The following is a 23,989-nucleotide window of genomic DNA, read 5'->3' as shown; positions in this document are numbered from 1 at the left end:
CACAGTACAAAACATAACTCTTTTTTCAAGCATGTACAATGAAAAAAAAAATTAAATACAAGCTAAAAACCTGAACAGACGACAATATTTGATCAAGTGTTAGACTGCAACATACCTATGCTAGACCAAACTATCACTGTAAAAAACAAACAGGTTTTTTTGTTTTGAAATGTCATTTGATCCATTTTCAACAGTGCACACTCTTGAGTTCACTACATAGTAAGGTGCTTGAAAATTCTTCTCTCCATCATGGGTTCTAGGACTGGCTCAAACTTGGACTCTATATCATCGTCGTTGCTGTGTTTTGGAATGTTCATGACAGTCACATGCTTTCCACTGAAGACTGTAGTTGTCAAGTTGGGAAGGTCAACATTGTGGAAATGCTCCCTGAAAAACAAATTCATGTCACGTTTTTAGTCTTACAAGACAAACTAGAAAACAGTCACCATGTTTACAGATAACAAATTTTGATTTCTGTTTGTATTGTAAAACTCACATATTTTGTGAAAGCAGTCGTTGGGCCTGATCTACAAATTTGTAGTCTAAGTAATTGTTAAAAGAAAGGTGTGACTAATGGTAATGCGAGAGACATTCTGGAAATATGTCATGATGCGAGTAGAAAAAGAAAGGGAAAGAATCAATTGTGCCTGGAAGTACTTGTTTATATGAGTATGAGTGATTACTTCCTTTGGCACAGCCCCAGAACAATAGGGTAAGGCATTCCTGAGAGATTAACTTTTTTTTCCCCCTGTGTAATCCAAACCAGAACTTTGAGCCTGGGGTTTTATCAACTTCGGCAAGCATAGGTATTCATTGTCTGTTCAGTTTAGGTGTTTCTTGGACTTACTCTTGCTCTTATCCTCTCATTGTCTTAAAAAATAGTTAAAGGCTTGGTGCCCAGCTGCAAAATCCACACTGAAGGTTATGTCTTTCCCGTGTGTCCTCAACACGTGTGTTGGGAAAAAAGATATATATATAAGATATATAAGATGTATAAGATAGCTGTGTGTCTCTGATAGGTCTATGATGTGTACAGTGTGCAATACTCAATAAACATATAATGATTTTATTTGTAGTGCACAGAAATTAATGCGCCCTTGTAATAAAATAGATAAGGTATGTTGCGGAAGAAAAGGTGCAAAGCCATAACAGCAGGGATTGTCTGTTCTGCAAGTGCAAGTGACTTATTGAGTACACATTAGCTAAGAGCTTGTTCAAGTGTTCATGGGTATTTTCCTGTTTTTATTCGTTTTATTACATTAAAAAAGAAAGGGGAGGGGGGGGGAGGGTCTTTCCCCTTTCATTGAGTTTTCAATGCATGCGAGTTCCACTATAACAGCTTCAAACTCCACTGGCCTACTTAAATGAAGGCCTTGTTTTCATCTGAACACAATGTATAGTTAAAAAAAAGGTTATCACCTTGAAACATTTCTGCGTATGATATGAAATGTGAAGATAATACAAAGTTCAGAGAGGTATAAAACAAACAACAGTTTTGAACTGAACAAAACTGAATTACAATATTTTTATTCATAGATTTCCAGTAACCACTTACTGTTCTTTGTATTTTGGTTGCATTCTTGACGCATCAATTGAAATCTCTTGTCTCTCCTTTGCGGCCTGATTTAGCAAAAAAATAATTGAATGATAAATAATTGAATTTGTGACAAACTGCAGAAAAATAAACTACAGTCTAACACATACATAGCGAAAACACATAGCGAACTGATTTTCAAGTCCCAAATTTTTTCCCACCACACTATTATATGCTTTGTATTTAAAACACATACATTCAAAATTTGTGCAAAAAGAAAAGATTTCCATGTTTCTGCGATTTCACTTTTATGTGTACTAGACTATTCTATGAGCAGTTCATAACATGCACATATTATATAAACTAAAAAGGAGATAAAGATTTTTACAGGCTGCACAGTACTGAAGCATTTCTTTAGAATAGAGTATCTCTAAGAAAATCAATGTACAGAAAACATGTATATAAGGTAACAGTGGTAGTCTTTTGTATTTCTGTTTCTATCTTACTCTAGTCTGTACAATACTACTACTGTAACATAAAATTTCTTAAGAACACAGTGTCAGTAAGAAAAATGGTGAAAAGAACATGCAACCAACAACAGTTTTTAACTCTCTGACTGTAACTATTGTCTTTCTTAACTATGAACGGATATTATTAACATAACTTTCACCAGCTGTTGACAGTTATTACATCCTGATTATTGAGTTTCATCCCTCTAGCCATGAAAGACCAAATTCCCATTGAAAAACGTGTCTTCATCTTAACATACAATTTTTTTTCCAAGGAACCACGTTGTGCTTGGTGAAATCATTAGTAGTAACTAAGACAATATTATTATCTTGATCATTATCTCTACATGAAAGTGACTTTATTTCACAGCGTTCTTTATTTTCTATTCTGTGTAGTGTTTGTTGAAGAAATAAAACCAGCAAAAAAGATTTACAAGATTTCAAATTTGAGATTAACTTTGAAAAATTTATGCAAAACACAAAAAAGATATATTTGTTTTGGGAAAATATTAGATCTTTTGACTCATTTATCTTATAAGATGAAATTGCTGTTTTTACAGAGCAAAAGGGAAGCTCTGTCAGGGTGAAACAAGTGCACATCTAAAGTTACCTCTTGTGATTGTGTGTTCAAAAGACTACGTTTAGTCATGCAATATTTACCATATCCTAGACAAGCACAAGAATGAACACAAGGACAAGGAATATATAAATGAAATAAACATGAAGCAGTTACAGTAAAAGTGGATTTTGTAAATTATTTCCTCTTTTCATGAATTTTACGCTAATGAAAGGTTGAAGTCTAGCACGTTCAGTTTTGATTTTTTTTCTCTTTTTCACTTGATGCACCTATTTTGACCTTCGGTATCAGGGTTGGGCATTGCGGACCTGGGAAACGGTCACTATCGAAACAGTGACTGGACATCAGCATACACTCTAGAAGTAAACGGGTGGGCATAGCAAAGCAGTGGGAAGGGAAAACAGAACCTTCTGATATTTCATATCCCTGGCTAGCGACAAGAAACAAATTCCGAAAGTCAAAATGCAATGATGTGTTTACATCTTATGAGTGTTAGAAAAAAAAAATTTAAAAAAGTAAAACTGACCTTGAGGAGGGCAAAGTTGGAAGTCCTTGACACATAATCATTGAAATCTGCAATGGCTTTTTCTTTCTGGCGGTGGTTCTCTCTTATCTGGAAAAAGTAAACAGACAAAATTCTGCAACTTTCCTCAAAGAAGTATGACATGAAAACAGACCATCTTTTGACTTCATTTTTTTCCACATAGGATATTAACAATGGTGAAAAAGATGAGAAGCATGTTCAGAAAAACTTAAGGTGAAGCAGAATGAAAAGGGGGAATTAAATTGCACATGTATACTATAAAGTAAATTTTTTTCTGAAAAACAAAACCAATAAATTTCATTTCATCATGAACACAGTCAGTCTAAAAATATAATCTGAACAGACAGTTCTGACAACAGGGTTCCTGCCATGAACTTCCCACCAAATTCAAGGAGGTTTCAAGGAGAAATTTTTTAAATTCAAGGAGATTTGGTCAAGAAATTCATGACGAAAGCCTACACTTGTCTGAAAGGAACCATATCATAGTTTCGATTTTCCTACAAAAACTGTTCCCAGGGTGACTGCCAACTATAATATATACACACACACACACGTGCGCACGCACGCATGTAGGTACATTATATCCAGTCAACAACATGATGTCAGTGTGGCATTGGGATACTGTGACTTAGGTATTTCAGTCTGTTCTTATACTTATTTATATTTTCTCCTCATCATATTCGCCTATGTTAACTATATAAAAATGAATCTTGCTTTGACTTTGAGCTTGAGAAAAGGCCTAGAACCAGAATATCCACTGTCAAGAACTAGTTTGGGTGTCAAAGTTTATATAATAAACGTGAAAGACAAAAATTATTGCTCTAACTCAAAGTAGAGTAATAACATGAATGGCTCAAGTAGACCTATTCAGAGTGAGAGGTGTAAGAACTGTGGGAGCGAAAGATGCAGTGACACTGAAAATCTGCGAATCTTGAACAGAAAGCTAAAATATAGAATATACAATACATATAATTTACTATCACCTACCCAATGAAACGGGAACCCTTTAGTTACAAACACACGGCTTACAAGGTTTTCACCAACGCGCGCTTTGCAGATAGCTCTAGATAGTAGATTCTAGTAATCAAAATTCTGAACAGTAAAATCTGCTTCCAAGTTTAGTTTTTGTCATACGGTGTTGCCTTTAACCACCCCCCTCCCCCGCGTGCGTCTTTAAAAAAAAAAAAATTAATAATACCCCCTTTCCCGAGTCCTATACTTTGCAGAACTCAGACTTTGCATGAACTTTGGTGACCTCAATCATCGCCGATACTCACGATGTGATGAAAATGCACAGGTTCAATGACAGGTCACGATGGCGAGCCCGACAGGAAGCTTATATAATTTTCTTTTTTTTTTCACAAGTGATAGCACAGGACAAACGATTTATTTTCATGGTGACACCGCGTTTGTAATGCAGAACAATAATGTGGCGCTATCAGACTACTATAGGCCCCACCGGCAAATTTCTGGGTGGTAACGAAAGCGAAAGTAGATCTTGAATTTCCCGATCGAGCTTCGGTATCGCACGTACACTTCCGCTAATTGTTGCCGCCATTATATAACCGCCCGTGCGCGTGTAACGTACTCTCAGGCCGGGAAAGGCCGAATAAATATTATATCACAATCGCGACCGGCAAAAATGAACTCATGGACGTTATCAGATTTGGTTTTCAACATTCAAGAACGTTTATGTATTTTCCAGGGTCTTTCACGGGCAATTTACCAATTTCTTCAAATTCCCGTAGCATTCCAGGTCTCGGCGATTTTTTCAAATTCTTGGGTAATTCCAGGGGTCCCCGGGATTCCCGGAGCCTGTCAGTCACTCTGTACACGTGTTCCTGTCTGATCTGGCACAATTCAAGGCGTTTTCAAGGAGATTTTTCCTTGAACGCAAATTCAAGCAGTTTTCCAGGACTCCTTGAATTCAAGGAGGCCGCGGGAACCCTGTGACAATTGTCATGCTTTCGTATGTTCCACTCATTACTTACGTCTGCATAGAATTCTTGCTCGTCAAGAATATCCTGGTTCTTCTGAGCTTCTAGCAGTTCACTCTGCGTGGTGACCACAATCTGAGCACGTTCTTCAATGGCGCGAGTGATGGCCTCAATAGCCTCTTGATCAGGTGTCACTGGACGGACCTGCTCCGCTTGCAACTCCCCAATTGTTTCCGTCCAGACCTCTCCCATCTTGAAGTCCAGATATTTCTCTGTTGAAAACAAAGAGATGATGATTTATAACAAGGCTTTGTGGTCTCAAATCGAAATGGAAAAAACAGCAACATATAATGTCGCTTGAAAGAGCATACATTCAATTTATCGTAGCCAATATCTCCTTCATTTCCCAGGATTGCATGTCTTTATTGTTTCTTCACGATTTTCACCAAAGAAATATGATTATGAACACAGATGTCTCAACCTGAGTATGTCTATACTAATCGCCAGTTTGTCAGTTCAAGTTGAATCCTGTTGGAAAGAACATCGTCTCTCGATAGACATATATCCATAGTGTCCCTAAATCTAGGTGATAATACATTCAGTTTATCTGCAGCATGTGTCACAATCAAAGAAAAACTAAATGTAAAAAGCTGACAAAGCGTGGAAAGGAAATCATTTGTTCCTACTAACATCACTCCAAAAAGAAATTGAACAAATTATTTTTGAGCCTACCTATGATTGTTAGAGTGACGTGGTCCTCCACTGTTAGTCCAGGCAGGTCAGTGAATCCCATTTTACAGAAGAGGGAGTACACTTTGGCCCTCATGTTTTCTCCAACATCAGCAATGGCCTGGCTGACACATGAGGCTGGCATGGCAACAGTGCCCATCTCAACTTGAATGTGACCCATCAAAGGATGGTGCACATCTTGGAAGGGGAAAATAATCCAAACAAACAAAATTAACGAGGTTGCACCCTCAGCTGGGAGAACAAGCAAAAAGCAAAACTCATTATTCAAAATGACTTTATGATATAATTTGAAAAAACCCTGAGCAAATGTTTTAAGATTACAGTGGAATCCTGTTATAACGAGAGGGAGGGGACTGAAGCAAAATGTCCGTTATAGCAGGATTCAAGGGAAACTGTAAAGTAAGCCTAATCTATGAGTTTGGTGTTCTGTTTTTGCTTTTGCTATCTCCCCTGATGGATTTTGTTTCAGTTTCAACATGCCCTCTAGGTCTTACTTGATCAAAAATCGAATCAGGTTTGTTTCTCTAGCGCTAGATCTAGCGATGTGGACTGACAGCTCGGCGTTGGCCATCAGAAAGAAAGGGCTCTGGGCTAACTCGCCCGCTGTGTTTTCCCCCCACCCTACCTCACCCTGTGGTGCATTCTGTCTGCTGCTTGCGCACGTCACACATTCGCTCCATCCATCACATTGCTGTGACCTCTCCATCCTCTCATCGGAGAAGTGAGAGGCATGGCAGGCCTTGATAATCTAAACTGGCCTATCACGCAATGTGTTCTGCTTGTCTGCGCATGCCACACCCTCCGTACTCAGTTGCCCCGACTTTCATTGTTGACGCACATGGGCTCTCCTATTCTTTGTTTCGAAAGATCAGCAACAAGTTTCTCAACTGGCGAGGTCTTGCATTATGTATAATTGGCCTATGCCATGTGCACAGCAGCAGCAATATTCCACTATAACCGACTCACAAGTGTGTCTGATAGCGCTATAGCAGTATTTTGTTTACAAAGGTAAAGAGGAGAAAAAAACACGGTTTTAGAATAGTGCCTTTATAAAAGACTTCTCGTTTTTTCCGGACTCGTTATAAGTGGACTCCACTGTAATAATCACAGTCCTATTTACGGAAATTTAGTTCTCAGAGAGTGGAAATAATCATGCTCTGTCACCTGTGCTACTCTATATTCTTGTTACTGAAAATAATCAAAATAAACCACAGCAAGAGAATTCGCGTTTGAATATAAGAAGGGATAAAAATTGTTTAGATGAGATAAGATAAGATAAGATACATCTTTGTTGTCCAGATCCTGGCACTTTGGTTGGGTGTTTCACCACGTATGCACACACACGCACACCCATGTGCACACCTATACATACACACACACACTCTCTCTCACATCCTCTCCTCCACACACATCTGTCACATAATCAAAATAGTTAAGTACAATAGTATGCTTGCACTCACAAACAGGCTCACAGTCACATGCATAATATCATAAATGAACAGTAATTGTAAACATTAATAGTGTAAAGCTAGATCAATTACTCAGTATTCTGACCATAACTCTGATATTGCATGCTTTAAAGGTCATAGGAATACTTATATCAAGATGATTAAGATGGTAGAAGTTCAATGGATGATGGTAAGAATGACCTTTCTTTGTTACAGATCAGAAGCCTAGGTCTTTTACTTCTGATTGATTTTTTTTTATTTGAGAGAACAAGCGGTGTTTATTTTCCAAAAAGATGGAATTAATTTTTCTAGTGCAAGCGATAATCTATAATTCATAGAAGTAGGGAAATGTAGATGTTGAAATTTTGTATGCTTCCATAATTTTCTTTATTTTATTGTCTTGTGTTCCTGGCCCATGCTGTCATACACAAATTGATCATACTTTCTATGGTTGAATGATTGAATATGGACATCCATGATTTGCCAATGTTAAACTAAATGAGCTTCCTCAGAAAAAACAGTCTTTTGTTCACTTTTTTATGCAGGAAAGAAGTGTGAACATGCCAGTTGAGGTTGTTGTCTATTGTAACGCCAGATTACACTTGCTTGACATTTTCATTTTTAATTTCGAGTGTCTGCAGGGGCAATTTCTTTTTTTCTAAAGTAAACAACAAGTTCTGTGATAAATTTTTCACATTTAAAACCAACTTATGAGTTTCACACCATTCACACCACTCAGAAAAGTTTAGTATAAAATTCCACTGAGCAGTTTCGTCATGGTTAGCCTGAATGAGTCAAATTAGGGTTGAATCGTCGGCAAATTTGATCAACATCTACTGGCGACATAACACATCCTTGAGGGGCCCCTGTATTTGTTGCGATGTGTGTCGATGACGAATGTTTCAATTTTACGTACTGGGTTTGGTTGGTAAGAAAATTCCCTATCTATGATGTTAAATTGGTATTAACTCCTATGTCTTCTGATTTCTTTCAAAGGATAGCTGGCTGGACAGTATGTTCTCATCCATCTAGAAATATTTTCGTCTCAGCCCAGATTCATGACACGATTAAGTGTTTTGCTTCGGAAATAACTTAAAACATAATGAGAACAGCACTAAAATTTGTTATTTCATTTTCTCACATCATTTTCTGAATAGAGGGAAATTTTTATTAATCTATTTAATGTGTATCAGATTTACCTTACCTGATCCAAACACTGATTATGGTACCCAATGTATGGAAGAAGGAAAGTTCTACAATTAAACAAGAAAAAAAAATTGAGTCACTAGAGAAGTCTTTCAGAGAAGACAAGATTGTGCTCACAGCAGAGACATACCTTTAGATCTGACAATATATATTTTATAAATTTTGAGATGACATTAGCAGACTAAAAAGTAAAAGTACGCTGATTTCCCAAATCATTGAAATTATCTAAAACACCTACCTGTAATAGCCCCTTGAGTATCTCTTCTCACACCGATCTCACTCTCTTCCAGTCGCCAGATCTGACACAGAAGGTGAGACGCAGTGCATCCGTCCTTCCCACGCCACGTCAACACATGGTTCACTGTCTTTGGGTTCTCGCACAGATCCAGCAAGCAGCCCAGAATCACATTATGCATGTTCTTGGGACAGACCTGAAGCAATTTGAAATAGAGGTGAAAACCGATGGAAATACATAGTTGGTCAGCTAACAAATGGCGAGATATTTAATGAAAAGAAGAGTGGTTACCGGTGAAAATATCACATTATCATGTTGAATATCTTTAGATGAATTTGAAATTTCAGAGGCATCTCTTGCACATAAAAAAAACTTTGACCTAAAAGTTTTTACAGAGCTCTACTTTTACAGTGCTAAAGAAAAAAAATCTTACCTCCAGCAGGTCAAAGAGCAGGAAAACTCCTTCCTTCTCTAGGAAGTAGTCTTCTGTGACAAAGCAACCAACAATCGCACACCTGCGAATAAATGTTTACAAACACAAATTGTTTCAATTCAGATTCTTCACTTTATAACTTACATTTGCAAAATACCAAATTATATGAATAAGCTTTTCAATAGTGGTAGCATAAAAAAGTAACAATTAAATAATTTATTATAATAATAATAGATAGAATTTGTATAGCGCAAATCCCTGCTCAACAGCAAGCTCTATGCTCTTCACAATCTATATATATATGAATTAGATATATAGTACAGATCCATACAGCAGTTGATGTGAGTTTTGGAATCTTTTGAAAGGCTTCTTAATCCTTAGCCTTGTCAGAGATAGAAGTTAATTCGGAGGAACTTAACTCTCCTAAAATAATTTAACCGTAGCTACGCTTACCTTTCTTCTAACACGTATATCATTGGATATTAATGTTACGGCTTCTGTTTTCTACTACTGATCTGTGATATTTCCTACAGAACAGCATGACGATGTCCCACAGAAATCAACTAGCACAGCCCCCTGCACAGTATTTGCTCAAGTATTCTCCTTCCTATAGCGGGCGTTAAATTCTAATACTAATACAGAATTTCTTATATAATACTGAACACAGACTTGATGCATTTTCATTTTAAATTTCATTCCAGGAACAGAGAAACCACATTTGATCATACCAAGTGCAGTCAATAGAAGCCAGGAGAAGTTTGTGGTGACCCAGTCCACTGTTGAGGAGCCGTGTATCGGTGCGAAGGTAACGAACAACCATATCAACACCTTGGACACCAAAGAGTTCCTGTAGAGAAAGTTATTCATTATTCTATTGTTATATTTACTCAACCAGGCCAGATGTGTTATTAAAGAAAAAAACAAGGGTAAACAGAGGAAAATATGTGGATGAAAGATTGAACATTTTTTTGCTGTACCGTATGTAATCCTATGAAACAATCCAGGACATATGATTGAAAATAAATTGAAGATATTAATCTATAACTTCAACTATACTTGTTCTTACTGCTGAAATCATACGGCTCTAAAATTCGTTTTCTGTTTGTCCTATACTCATTGAGACACACGAAGTGACACAAAATGACAGCTGGTTGTTTTTGTGCAGTAAGCAAATGAACTTGGCCAATTTTCGATTGTCCAAGGTTTGAATCCAAGAGAGGTGCCAGTTGTATCCATTTCTCTTGAAATATCTTAGACACCAGCTATGTGTTTAGTTGGAAAGAGGTGACACCAATAACCTTTTATCCTTTGAAAAGACTATAAAAGTGTAAGATGCTGCATTTAAGTTCACTATTAACTAAATAAGAACAGTTTTGACCACAAAAACCAAAACCCACAACACATTTATATTCATTATTCATACCTTGCGGTGCATGTCCCCATCACACAAACAGGACAGAATGAAGAGAATGTCAGACTGCATCTCAATCTCCACAACATCATTTTCATCTGTTCTCTGGGTGAAGGCTGTATTCAGAACCCCTGTAACAGACAACCAACATATGGATTGTGAATAAAATAAATTTGAAATTACCATTGGCCTTCATGCCATTATTTTTCCCTATACATTTTTTGTTCAGATCTTGCCATTTCTTCAATAAGAATTCATCAATAAGTAATATACAAAAGGTAAACGATATTATATTAATTGAAACAAATGACATACAAGAGTCAAATATTTCTTATCAGGGAGATTAGCAAACGGAGCCATCTGAATCATATTGTAGTTAAAGCTTGTTCAAAATAATGATTCTGAAAGTATCACAGGTAGGGCTTATAATACTTCTAATACTCTATTTTTCAGCAATAAACTAATGTCCTGTAAAGTATTACTATTACAAGAAGAACAGTATTTCAAATAAGTCCCCTTGGCCATGGTAGGCTCTTGCCAACTTACAAAGGTTAATGAATCTATCAAGTGCATTAGAAATCGCATAGAGTCATATTATTTCTTAAAAACAAGGGGAGTCATGGGATGTGATTGTTTGTACAGGTGATAGTCTTGGGCAGGTGGCCATTGAAGCAGATTCAACTGTACTTCCTTCTCTCTGCTGGGATGTTGTATCTTGCCCTCCCAGTACTCCCAGCAGCACACACATGACACTGCTTGGGCCAAGTATGTCTTTTTGAAGCAACACAGAGGTCAAGTTCTACAAGTGCGAACTGGCTTGTACGTCTACACAACTCTATCTGACCAGTTGAATAAGAGTATAGCTTTCTTTCAAATAGCCAAAAAATGAGGAACCTACTGGTTCATTAACTCAAAAAAATTTTCACAAGGCTTCCCTTAACTGAAGCTACTAGTCCCACCGCATGAAAGAGGTACACCTCACCCTCACATTGTTGAAACCGAAACTGAAACAAAGTCAAAGACACTGTCTATCTCACTGCCAGTATTTCTCCACTTCTGACCATAACACTAACACTAACACTATAACACTGCAGTGTAAAATGGTAAGGTCAACAACCTTGAGGGCCGTAATAAGTCAAAAGGTTTCATCTACAACAGTCAAACTTAGCAGGTGGACGATTTGGACTCCAGGACTGTGACCTGTCCTGGCCGTCCAGAGTATCCAGTTTCCACATGCCGTCTCCCATCTCCCTGCTCAAACAAGGGTGAATTTCAGCCCTGAATCTTAGGATTACGTTGTGCTCTGATCAAACTGCTTGTTACCAGTTCAGTGAAGTATCAACAACTTGAACAACAAAATTTGTGTAAAGGATACAATGTAGTCAAGTAAAATACCTTGTCAGAGGGAGGAGGGGGGAAATACAAGGCTCTACGTTATGATTGAATGAAAAACAAACATAATTAGAATAATATGTTGGATCACGGCAGAGAATTTACAAAAATAAACCTGTCTACAAAAGCCTGAACACATCGAATCAAAGTGTTATCTAATCCAAGGGTCTTACCAAGGTTCAAATGTTGATAAACATAGTTAAATAATTATCTGATAAATCATAACACAAAAATTGAACAAGGAACATTTCTAAAATATAAATAAAATTACATACAAAAGCAGCAGAAGTAGAAACAATCACAAAATGAAAAAAAAAAAAGCTTGCTTTAAAAAGCTAGCACATCATTAAAAAAAGAGGGGCATGACTGTTTTGATTTTGATGTTTTGCATTCTGTTGCCTTACATCTATAGAATCATTCTTTCCATTATGCTTGCCAATCTTATATGAGTACATGCTTTAAAAACCTACAAAGTGATAAGTATGTTCAAAATGAGCACAGCACTCAGGATACAAAATAGTGGTAAAATACATGAGCAATAGATGCTTGACTTTCCAGTCTACTATGAGAACAATTCTCTTTATATATATATAAAGAGAATTGTGTATATACTGATCCACATTTCATCATGACCTTTTAAATGCTTTCTCTTGCAAACACAGCATATGATTCTGAATCTTTTCATAAAGTGCTACTGCACATTTATGTCTTCCATTGCGAGTGTTTTCTTGACACTCCCCTGTAAAACTGAATTCAGCGATCTAATTCATAGATATTTCATGTTTATAATATAAGTATTAATCAAATGAACTGTTTGAACCAAACTATCTGTAATACTGAAATCAGGTACTAATTCAATGACTCTAAAAAGTAACATTTGACAGAGGAACATGAAGTAAGGGAACAAAAACAAAGTTATCACTATGAAATATTGATAACACTGAACTTGATTTCCTTGAAACGCAAAAAAATAATAATAGCAAAATGAGATGAACTGTAATTTAAGGTAATCAGATAGGGAGCCAATTGCTGAATTAAGAAGACATCACACAAAAAATTATCAGCTACAAATGTAGATTTTAGTGTAACATATGTCAGTCCTTAAAACTTAAACACTGCAAATGCCAAATTTACTACGTGAAAGAAACAATAACAAAACATTGGGAAGGAGCCTTTTACAAAAGCACATCAAAAGCAAGTAAATAACACTCTTATTATTAATATTAATACTATTACTATTCAATAAAATTAGAATAGGATTTTTCACTCACAAAACTAGCCAAATTGAACAAGCCGGATGCTTGATAGTTGGCACAAAGGTCACATTGCTGTGATATTACAAAGACGAAGAAAATCAGAAATTTTGATAACCGTTTCTTTTAAGAACGCGTATTCGTTTTTTTTTTTTTCAATTGGAAGCTTGAAATCATCTACAGTATCTGAACTTTTCTCTTGAATATTTGGTAGATTTCAATGCTCCATATTGAACAGAGGCGTAAACAGGAACAGGTCAACAAAAATCTTTCATCTCTATCTCATGAGCGAAGCTGTAAAGCCAGCAAGTGGTATACATGGCTTTGTACAGTAATGAAGAAAAGCACACACTCAGAGAGTACTCACACTTTGTGCACAGAGCTCCAGAAAGATGACAAAGAGAGGTACACACATATTTACACGGAATATTTCATACTGAACACAACCACTCTTCCTTTTACAAATGGTTCAACTTACAAACATAATCTAGTATTTTTTTGGTTTTAAATCAAATGCTGAAAAGCTTTCGATATAATATAAAGAGTTTGAGTAAAAAGGTTTTAAAGTAAAGAATCACTCTGTGACGCATATCATAATACTTTTACTTTTATAGCGGTAACGGTGTTCACTACATTTTTTGTGCATTCGATCATAGTCAGACCAGCTAATATTAACTTATATCATTAGTGCATCTCTGTATTTGGCTACGGTTTAGTGAACATAATGCACATCATGTATTTATTCTAAGAAAAACTGACTCTAGGTATGAAACGTACTTAAGTGCAAAATTAACAGAAGCAGAAGCAAGAAAGTAGAAAGGATTTGCTTTTTTAAAACTCATCTAAAGAGAGAGAGCATCTATCTGCCATTTAAAAAATTATAAAAGATGTCAGGCTAAAGATGCCTGCTATTTGTCTCTCTCTCTTGAATATTGACGTGACTGCCGGAGATTTTCAAACTCAATTTTCAAAATGAATTCATTAGAGATCAATGGATCTTTAAGCAAAGAATGTCTTGTCAAACAATGAAGCTTACTGCTTTGTTACTGAGGTCCTGGCAGCTAACTCATTCTAAGGGGCCTCTTAAAACTAAGATTACTGGAAACATTCCCACAATAGCATGACAATAATGAGGATACAGGCAGACCACTCATGTATGTGTATGGAACAAACTTGATCTGTCACCAAGAGCTTGATGTAAAATGCACAAAAGTTGAAATGTCAAAAGTATTTAGTAAGAGAGCAACCAAAAACCCAGGCTTTTTGGGTTAAAAGTGTATCATTCAAAAAGAATAAGTGTGGGTAGAAATAAGTGTTGTTTGTTACTTATAGCAGAGATATTCAAAAACATGAAAAGGAGAAGTATCTTTATGGCAACCCCATCCAGCAGTAGCCATTTAAGAGAAATGAAAAAAGGAGAGGAAAGATGAAATCTACGCATTTGAGCAGTTTCTTTTATGAGCAAAAGAAATACTAGCACTGACAGTAGAGAAAGGTTTTTTTTTAAATTGAGAGAAAAGAAATAAAATAAATGATTGTAAACCTACCAATGAGTTGATTGATGGCTCCTTGGTCGGCCAGATCCTGCAGGACAACCTCATCCTCCGTGGACACAACACTCCTCATCAGACGCAAGCAATGTCTCATTTGGGCCTTCTTGTTTCCCCGACCACCAGTACCATGGAAGCTGTTTCCTTGTCCGCAGAATTCATCTGTCCCAAACAAGAAAATATGGAAGAATGTAAATACTGTACGGAGATAAAAGTAAAATAGATGACTAAAACTAGGTAGGCTACCAGAAACTAAATTTTCAAAGTAGCTGTATGCCAAATTTATCTGTTCCATTTGAAAGGCCTATATCCACTGAGCATTTTGGTACCATTCTTTAACCTCTAAGTCAATTTTTAAGAAAATGGTAGTTGTTTAAACTTTGATCAAATTTGTTAAAGTCAGTCACTGGCTGCAACCCCATGTTTAACAGACAATAAAAGAGTACCAAGTGCACTAAACATCTCCACATTAACAGAGTACAATCACTATAACAAATATATGGAGCCTAATTTTTTTCAAGACTGAGATCATTACAAATCAGTATTTTATCACCTCAAACACGATGATCTGTCGTTATTTCGACAAAAACACCGAGCGTTGACCTGGCCGGCGCCGCACCAGCCCCCGCAGCGAGCGAGTCGGCTCTATACTGTAGTGTACCCCGCACGCGGGGTCACATGCTTTCCGAGTCTCGCGGAAGGATTGATGAGAAATAATTCCAAGCTGATTACTTTATTCTAATAGAAAATAAACTGATCTTGTAACTGATTGTTTTTTTAAGCCGGTATTTTACATATTTTGTGTAAAAAGTGATCTTTAAACATTTTGATAGTATTTTTAAAAGCTTTCTATTTAAACGCCAAAGGCGAAATATATACCATGGGAAAGCCCGTTTAAAGCTCTACAGTTCTCCGTCAATGAAAAGACGGTACTTAATCATCCCTCGTTCCGCGAAGCATTTGAATGCACGCGTGTCAATTTTTCAACCGGCCGACCAGGCATTCCGACCGCGAGGGGCTTCGCTTTCATTGGCGATTCTCCAGCTCCTAATAATCGGATATATAAACAACTTACACCATTGTAACAATCAAAAGTTGAACTTTTACAAGGTGTACGGCCTTGGGTGTTTTATAGCGAAAGAGCAAAGATACAGCGATCGGAATTACCCTGATTTCACCGATACCATGCGGTCGGAAGGCCGCGAGTGCCCGCGAGGCCGTGTTTACGCTACCTACTAAAACAATAAATCAATTAATTAACTCTAAAGTGTTGCTCATTTTAGAGGCCCTAAAGTTTCACTTAATTGCACTAAATTACAGCAACAGAAAAAAATTCAGAAGTACAGGGGACATTTTTCATAAAACTGTATCTCATTGCTTTCCATCACAACTGGATTTAAGAAATGATCTCTTTGTTGGAAAAGGAGGTGGATATCATGATATTATCAAAGAATTGTTTGACATTGGCTTTTCAATTCTATAGAGATATATGTGTCTTAAAGAAAAAAAGTACATGTATGTATGGACTACTCATGGTGAAAATAGTGTTGACATTCCATTTAAAAACTGACCTGGACCAACACACCACTCCAGCAACAGCAGGAGGCGAGTGGAGCCCTGACACGTCATGTAGTCCTCCAGCAGAAGTGGGCACAAGGTGCACAAGCAGGCCATAGCCTGAAGCTGCAGTTCTTCAAACTGGGCGGGGTTCCATTCCCGGGGCCCGGTCTTTTTGTCATTTGCATGCACAAAGGAAAACAGGGCCAAGAGGAGATGGCCATCGGACAGAATCTGCACAGAGGTGAAAGTGAAAGTTTAGTCCCTTATGTCTAATATGTTTCCGGTATCAACAAGTGCCTAACATTACTAACAATTTGCAGATTTAAAAATACATGTAATCACATTTTAACCATTCCAGTCCCGTGCGCATATATTATTTTCAGCAGCGCTTGTACCTCCCACTGTCCCAAGAGCGTATGTTACCCAGTTGTTGTTGTTTTTGTTTTTTTTTTGGGGGGGGGGGGGGTGTACCAAGCCTAAATTAGTGAACCTAATCAAACTTTAATTTTCAGAATATTTGTCACTTACCTATAAACATTGTATGTTATTATCTAAACCTCGTATCAAAGCTCATACTACATCACTTTTTAGAATCCATGCCTCTTTCTGAAAAATTGCTGTTTTGGCTGGGACTGGGGTTAGAAAGTGCACAAAAATGGCTGGGGCTGGAAGGGTTAAACATTAGAATTTTACCGGTGTTATGCTAAATATATCAGAAATCATACAAGTAATAACATGTTCTGTGTTTCTGCTCTTGAAAACATTGCTGTATCCAGAGCATATAAATTGAAAAATGCAAAACTGGTAAGTAAATATAACCATGATATAAAAATATATAAAAAGATTTTACTTTTCTTGTTATGGTAATTTAATTCTGTAGTTAAAAATTTTAGCACTGTCAGGAGCACTTCAACTACCTCTAACTCTAATAAGGGGAGTTCTTTCTTTGTCAACTATGTATGTCACAAAATACAGCAGAATCTTTTAAAGACAATAAAAAGATTGTGAAAATTTTAAAAAGAAGAAAAAAACCCCCATCTGTTAATCTTTTCGACAAAAAAACTTTGTTATGCATTATATTAATTTAGACAAAAAACCAAAAAAGATTATGGAATGATAACAAGAGAACATCAGGTTCACTGAAGCACACCATGACTCTGGAACAGCCCACAAACTGCACTTATATCTTTTCTTACACTCCACATTGCACATAAATACTGACTTGTTTATGCTAAGCAGCTAAGCGTCTTCTTCTGTTCACTATGTGTATGCTTTACTAACCACTGTATCATGTAGACACAAAGGATTATGATCAGTGGTATTTATGATGACATTTTCAGTCTTTCATCTTTTTTATTGGGGCAGCAAGGCACTAGACTGGGAACAGTGAAGCATTACTGTAAGAACAAGACCCATACTTGTAATTATAACCGAAGTTTCACATACATAAATAAAGAAACTTAATAAAGCAAATTAGTAACTTGAAATACAAGCTGTGAATCTTAATCTTGCAAAAATATATATGTCTTCTGTGTCAATCATCTCAGGAACACAAAAAAGCACTTACTGAGACAACTGTGCTGTCTTTGCTCAAAACCACCAATATGTTGAAGAGCAACTTCCGAAGTTCAAAGTCCTCATGATTTGTCAGGAGTTTCAAGTGGCGGACCAGGGCATTGTGAGACTTGACTGGAATCAACAGGTACAGTAGAGTTAATGCCTATGTACTTTGAAGATGACAGACATACGAACTCACACATACTAGCACACATACACATGTACATGTGCACATATGTATTCACCCATACACACATAGGCCTACCTTCACCACCACACACTTAATACACAAACCCACACACTTAATACAGTAATCCGCATCAATCTAAGTCTTTGATGCCAACAATGAGTTTTGAAGATCATTAGTGATATAATCTTTCTTATTATTAGTGAGGTGTTTTCTTGAGCACGGCTGGTGATCTCTAGAGATAAAAAAAGGTGATTCATCATGGCAAGCCCTAACAGCAGCAACAGCATGGTCCTTCTTTAAAACAGGAGCTAAAAAAAAGAAAAGTAGACTTTCCTTTTATTTGTAACAACAAAACCTGTTAGTGATATATAAGCACAAGAAATACCTTCCTGAAAAGTGGCAAACAGGGTAAGTTGTTTTGCAAATCCAGTCTCCACAAAGGGGGCTTCTGGGCACTGGGAGGCCACCAAAGTAGCAATAACAAGGAGGTCATTCCTCAGTTGTCGGTCATAGTGGCTGTACCCTTGTGTCAGCTGATAGACAAAGGCGTCTCGGAGTTGACTGGAACAATTGTACAATGCAGATCAGTATGAGGATCAACCATTTGTGGACATCACTGACAACTATTTTTAAAAGTTGTCGATTTTAGTTGATTTCATTCAAAATAGTATACATTTGTTCATGTTTGAATACATAAAAAAACCCCACAGGTCTAAATATATTATTCATTTGTGTTACTTGATGTGGATGGAGGAAAAGACACACTCCAGGCATGTGCACCTTTTGAGCATGGCTCATATACTAAAGAATCTTTAAATGGCTAAAATTCTAGTAGGCTACATCATGTCAATTGACTACCAACTTCAAGATCTTTTTGATGCCTTAAGAGAATGAAAGAGTGTCAGGAATGTGCTAAAAAGACAGTGAATCTCCATCCATTCACCTGATGCAGGTCAGGTTGTTGAGCTGTTTAGCCAGTACTGCTTTGTCCCCGTTCTCCATTAGGTTCCACAGAGTTTCCACTGATCGAAATAAAAGCTGTCCACTAGAGTCTGGGTCCATCAGACGAGAACAGATTCGTCTTCCACCATCAACAAAGAGCATCTGGTCACAGTTCTTCACTGTAATATAATAAACAGTAACATTTTCACATTACATTAGAAAAAGCATTGAAAAGACTTTTCAGATGAGAAAATAAAGAAAAAGTAAGACCAACTCAAACTAACAACTTGAATAAAATAAAGTGATTGTGATAGGAAAATTACATAGAACCTGTAAGGTACATCATTTAACATATATATAGAGCATGTTAATAATTCACTGCTGCTACTGATATGTAGGAAAATTGACAATTTGTTCTTTTGGTTTACATTATGGTACTGATAAGATTTAGTTTTCCATCTAACACAGGTTACAAACTGTACTCTGGATTAGTACTATAAAGGATTCAAAGGGCTTAAAAGACATGGTCTCCTCATTCCTTTACAGACTGAAATAATTTCATCAAAAGATAAAGATCATTTTCAATTATATGCCATTGTCATTTTCATTCTAACACATTTCTCAACAAACATTTTGGTTCAATTACCAGAATTTTTGGAGAAAATCTGAAGGATTTCAAGCACTTTCAGTTTCGCAGGCAAATCTGTTTCCAGCAGGGCCAATGACTGAAAAGAAAATAGATGAAAGAGAAAAGTGAATACTGAAAACACAGATAAAGTAATTCAGGTGAATGATCTATCAGGTCTTCTGTAATGGAAATTCAAAGAACCCTGAAATAAAATTCTTGGTAAGCCTTTGTAGCAAACTGTAGTAAAGCCCTGAAACAGTTCAGTAAGTCCTATAGCCTATATTGCAGCACAATGGGGGGAGGGGGGGGGGTGGTGATACTTCAACAACACTTCCACTAATAATTCTATTTTTGGTACTCGCCACAGACAAATCAAACTATTATTGGGGGTGAGGAGCAATAAAAAGTGAAGACAGACGATGAAAAAATAGTACATGATATTGTTGGTGTTGCAAGGAAATTATATTACCCAACATTTTTTGGCCATTATAAATGATATTTGATGGCACTTGACCAAAATGTTCATGATTTAAAATTAAGTTAACTTTTTACAGTCAGCCTGTCAAGACATTTATTTATAAAGAAGATGATATTTGTATGGTATATTTTGCTGATGACAAGCTAGTGTTTATTATACCATACTGACCGATTTACCATTGAATTAAAATGAAAACAATAATTGAAGGTCCAGGGTGTACTTATGAACAAAACTGCTACTTTACCTTGACCAAGGTCTCTGAGATGTCACTGAATTCAATCATTTTTCTGTTGAATGCCAAATCTGCAGGCTTGAAATCTGTATTTCAGAGAAAAAAGAAGATGGCTGATTTTGTATCAACAGAGTGGAACAAAGTTACCTACTTGGTAAGGGCATATTTTGCATATTTACTCCCAAAAAAGAAGCAAAAAAAGAAAGGCCTTGCAATGTTTACATAATAAAGGTGATAATATGAGAACATTAAAAATAACAGCAACCTTTAGATTAATCTTATAGAGGTACTTTTTATGCAAGAACAAGGTGAACTATTTGTCCTCTACATTTTAAAATTGAGAATATATGCTTACTTTGAACATCTTGTGTTGGCTTCATTGATGTGAACAACAACAAAGTGTCACATATTTGTTTTCTCACATCAGAACTTGGAATTCTCATCAGATAGCCTGGAGGAAAACAAAAACAAAAATAAATCAGAATGCATTACCAACATCTACCTACAAACAATGAGATTAGATACAAATATGTTCAGTTACTTGCCCAACTGAGCTGATAAAAAATAGCAGGTATACTATTATGCACATATCAACAAAACTTATAAAACCCCTTCTTTTTTCATCTCTCCATTTTTCCAATCATGACATACTGATTCTTGAGCAGAAAACTAACACCACAGAAAAAGACTGAAATGCGACAAGTACTCACCTAGTTGTGAAATTGATTCAACAACAATTTGCTCATACACAAGTTCATCGGATGATTTTTCCATCAGAAATGGAAAACTGCAGAGCTTCAGGATTTCTATGATTGGCTGTTCATAGATGGGGTTTGAATCAACACGATCAGCACAGACATTCAAGATCTTGAAGACCATCACTAGGTCTTTCATTGGCTAAAATTTAGTTAAGGAAAAAGAATACACAACAATGTTAACAAAACAGAAATAAGCACACACATAAAGTATGCACAAACGTAGGCATACGTGATATATAATGCCTTACACAAATATAACAATAATGCACACCCAGATCACAAATCCTAGCAATAAACAAAATCAATCGGCCCAAAACTGAGTTTTAAGAATTTCCTTAACCTCAGTAGACCATTAAGTTTGTTTCTAAATTAGCTACTTATATTACATTGTAACTCCCAATTTTAAAGGATACGAAGCCTTTGTTGTAATGACGTGCCATCCTTGTCAGTGCATGAACATGTCTTTCATATAACATCATCTGTAACATAAAAAAAAGAGAACCAAATGGTATGAGCAGCACAAAAAATGTTTAAATTACTTAAACATCACTTCAAGAAAGTAGCAAAAATATTTTGAAAAAGGCAAATTTAGTTTTTGAAAGATAAAGAATTTCTTACAATTACAAGAAATCATCATCATCATAAACATCATCAGTAGCATAATCACCATGATCACCACAGTCTTCATCAGTATAAATAGCAGCAGCAGAAATAATAGTAAAAATAGCAGCAGCATCATCCACAGCAGAATGCAAACAACATCTTTGCATCACCTTCATCCATATCTTTTCTTATTCCTGACTGCAAACACTGTTTTTATCTTTGCGTTTCTTTGACTGATAAAAGAAAAAGAAAAGTCTTTGAATCGCATTTCTTTCCAACTGACTGATGACATTCTGCTCCTTAAAAGATAATATAAATTTTTGTTTATTTGCTCGCAGAAAACAGAAAAAAGCAGTACTTACTGAGTGTGGATCTGTCAGCAGCTTTATAACCCTTTTCAGGTTGACTTGCTGTAACTTTGACCCCTGTAAAAATATACATCTTTCCAGAAAAGCACAGAAGATAATGGAAATGAAAAAAAAATATCTATATTCTCTCTTCACTATAACTTTCCAAAAGATCAATCAGCCTATTGATGAATTTCTAATCAGACCCTCAAAGATAATGTCAGTATAGTATATATATCATGAGCACCCCTTTTAAATATAATTGGTAAACAAGACATCTTCTTCCCTCTATCCCTCACCCCCCCCCTCCTTCGGGCTGCCTTAAAAAAAAGATAAGTCCAAGTAGGAAAATAATCTGTCAACATAGAATTGACAAATTCAAAGACACATGTGTTCAATAACTATAAGAATGGGAAGGAGCTGGACAAATTTTTGGATAATGAAGGCAATCACTGGAAAATCTGAATATGAATTTTTATAAAAAGGTGAGATAATGATCCAAAAACACAGTCGGCCTATACAATCGCATCTTTTCAACCTCCCTTCCATAAACAATCTAACAAAGAAACAATTAAATCTTAACATACCCAACCCACCCCCTACTTCCTGAATGTGTAAATGTGTGGGTGTGAGTGTGTTGTGACAGTGAAGCATCACAGTCGTAACACAATTTAGTTGTTGAGGTGGTACAATTTATTATAGTTGTTACTTTTTTCTCACTATAGCAGGGTTTTGTTTGTGAACTAAAAACTTCACATGGTTGACAAAGGTAAGCACTGTAATTTTGGAAGAAGGAGTTCCACAGCGGGCAGGCTGACCAACAACACACTAAAGAGAGGATATTTTGAACGGGGTATACAAAAAAGTTGGGTTCAGTATTTTGCACCCCCCCCCCCCCCCGTTGGCATTTTATTTTTTTTGCACCCCCCCTCCTTCCAAAACAGAAGTCCAATATTCTCAATAGTCGACAGAAGAAGGTAATGGCGGATTCCACATGACTTGAATTTGTCCTTGACTGGAGCTGTCAAATGTGCTTTGCTCTAGAAAGTTAGCCTACCTAGTCGTCAAAATTTACCACAATGTAAGTCATCAATTGGATTCTCTAAGTGCACCAACTCTAGTATAGAATGCTCAGTAGACCTAGCCATGGAAGTGCCCGCCCTAGGCGGAACTCCTCACTTAATTTTTAGAAAATGAGTTCTCAAAACAACAAAATATGATTTAAATTTAATTTTAAACAAGGCGTGAACTGTAGTTAAGACTGACAAAACCATCATAAAAAAAAAAATGACATGACCTAGAGCACATACCATGAAATGCTCCACAATCAAAATAAAGCAGGTTGGTGGATATGTTTAGACTGAGAAAGAGAAAATGTTTCAAAATTCTTTTTGCGCTCTAGATTCTAGATCTAGATACCTAGATATCTAGATCTAGATTATATTACCTCAACTATGCCCAAATCATCGTCAGTAATGATGTGTGTAACCAAAGGTATTCTGGCTTTGTCGGGCTCAAGGCTACTCTGAAGCCTCTTGGACTGTCCAACCGTTTGTACAACAGCCATGATGATATCCGAGCTCACTCACAAAAATTGAAGGATAATATAAAGAAATCTCTGCCTCTTGTAAGGAGCAGAGCAGACCGATGTAAACGAAACTACATTCTACTAAACAGAGACGGCCATGATGAAAACAATCACTAAGGAAGCAGTAGTTGCCTTGTGGGAATGTTTTCGGCCTTGATCCGAGTATGGTAGTCATTTTTTATAGTCCTAAAAGAAACGGTCCATTGCGTTCAGTACGTATAGTGTCATGTACAATATATATTTTTGTAGGAATGTAAATATGCATTGTACACAGAGCCCCATAAGTATTCATATCCGTAAATTCGTTATAAATATAGATCTAAGATG

At 36.5% G+C, this 23,989-nt stretch overlaps 1 protein-coding gene across 2 annotated transcripts; it reads right to left on the bottom strand.

Annotated features, from left to right (window-relative positions):
• LOC101847384 (cilia- and flagella-associated protein 69) lies at positions 1-23,788 on the bottom strand. 2 transcript variants are annotated; one of them, XM_005088870.3, is made up of 22 exons: positions 23,522-23,788; positions 22,090-22,152; positions 21,538-21,603; positions 21,077-21,263; positions 20,722-20,817; positions 20,379-20,452; positions 19,675-19,753; positions 19,030-19,207; positions 18,472-18,647; positions 17,907-18,028; positions 16,351-16,570; positions 14,777-14,941; positions 13,597-13,611; positions 10,597-10,715; positions 9,902-10,020; positions 9,174-9,255; positions 8,744-8,936; positions 5,834-6,028; positions 5,156-5,373; positions 3,147-3,233; positions 1,556-1,620; positions 1-387 (listed from the first exon to the last, which is right to left on the bottom strand). In XM_005088870.3, exons 1-22 carry the CDS (start codon positions 23,639-23,641, stop codon positions 213-215), a joined length of 2,814 nt encoding a protein of 937 aa, XP_005088927.1. In that variant the 5' UTR covers positions 23,642-23,788; the 3' UTR covers positions 1-212. The 2 variants fall into 2 exon arrangements, with proteins under 2 accessions (XP_005088927.1, XP_005088928.1); XM_005088871.3 differs by lacking the exon at positions 13,597-13,611.
• Positions 23,789-23,989: the final 201 nt, after the last annotated feature.

Source organism: Aplysia californica, unplaced genomic scaffold (assembly GCF_000002075.1).
Source record: "Aplysia californica isolate F4 #8 unplaced genomic scaffold, AplCal3.0 scaffold00001, whole genome shotgun sequence".
Classification (NCBI taxonomy): Eukaryota; Metazoa; Mollusca; class Gastropoda; order Aplysiida; family Aplysiidae; genus Aplysia; species Aplysia californica.
Note: the sequence above shows the minus strand (reverse complement) of the source record. Positions and strands in the feature narration are given on the sequence as shown.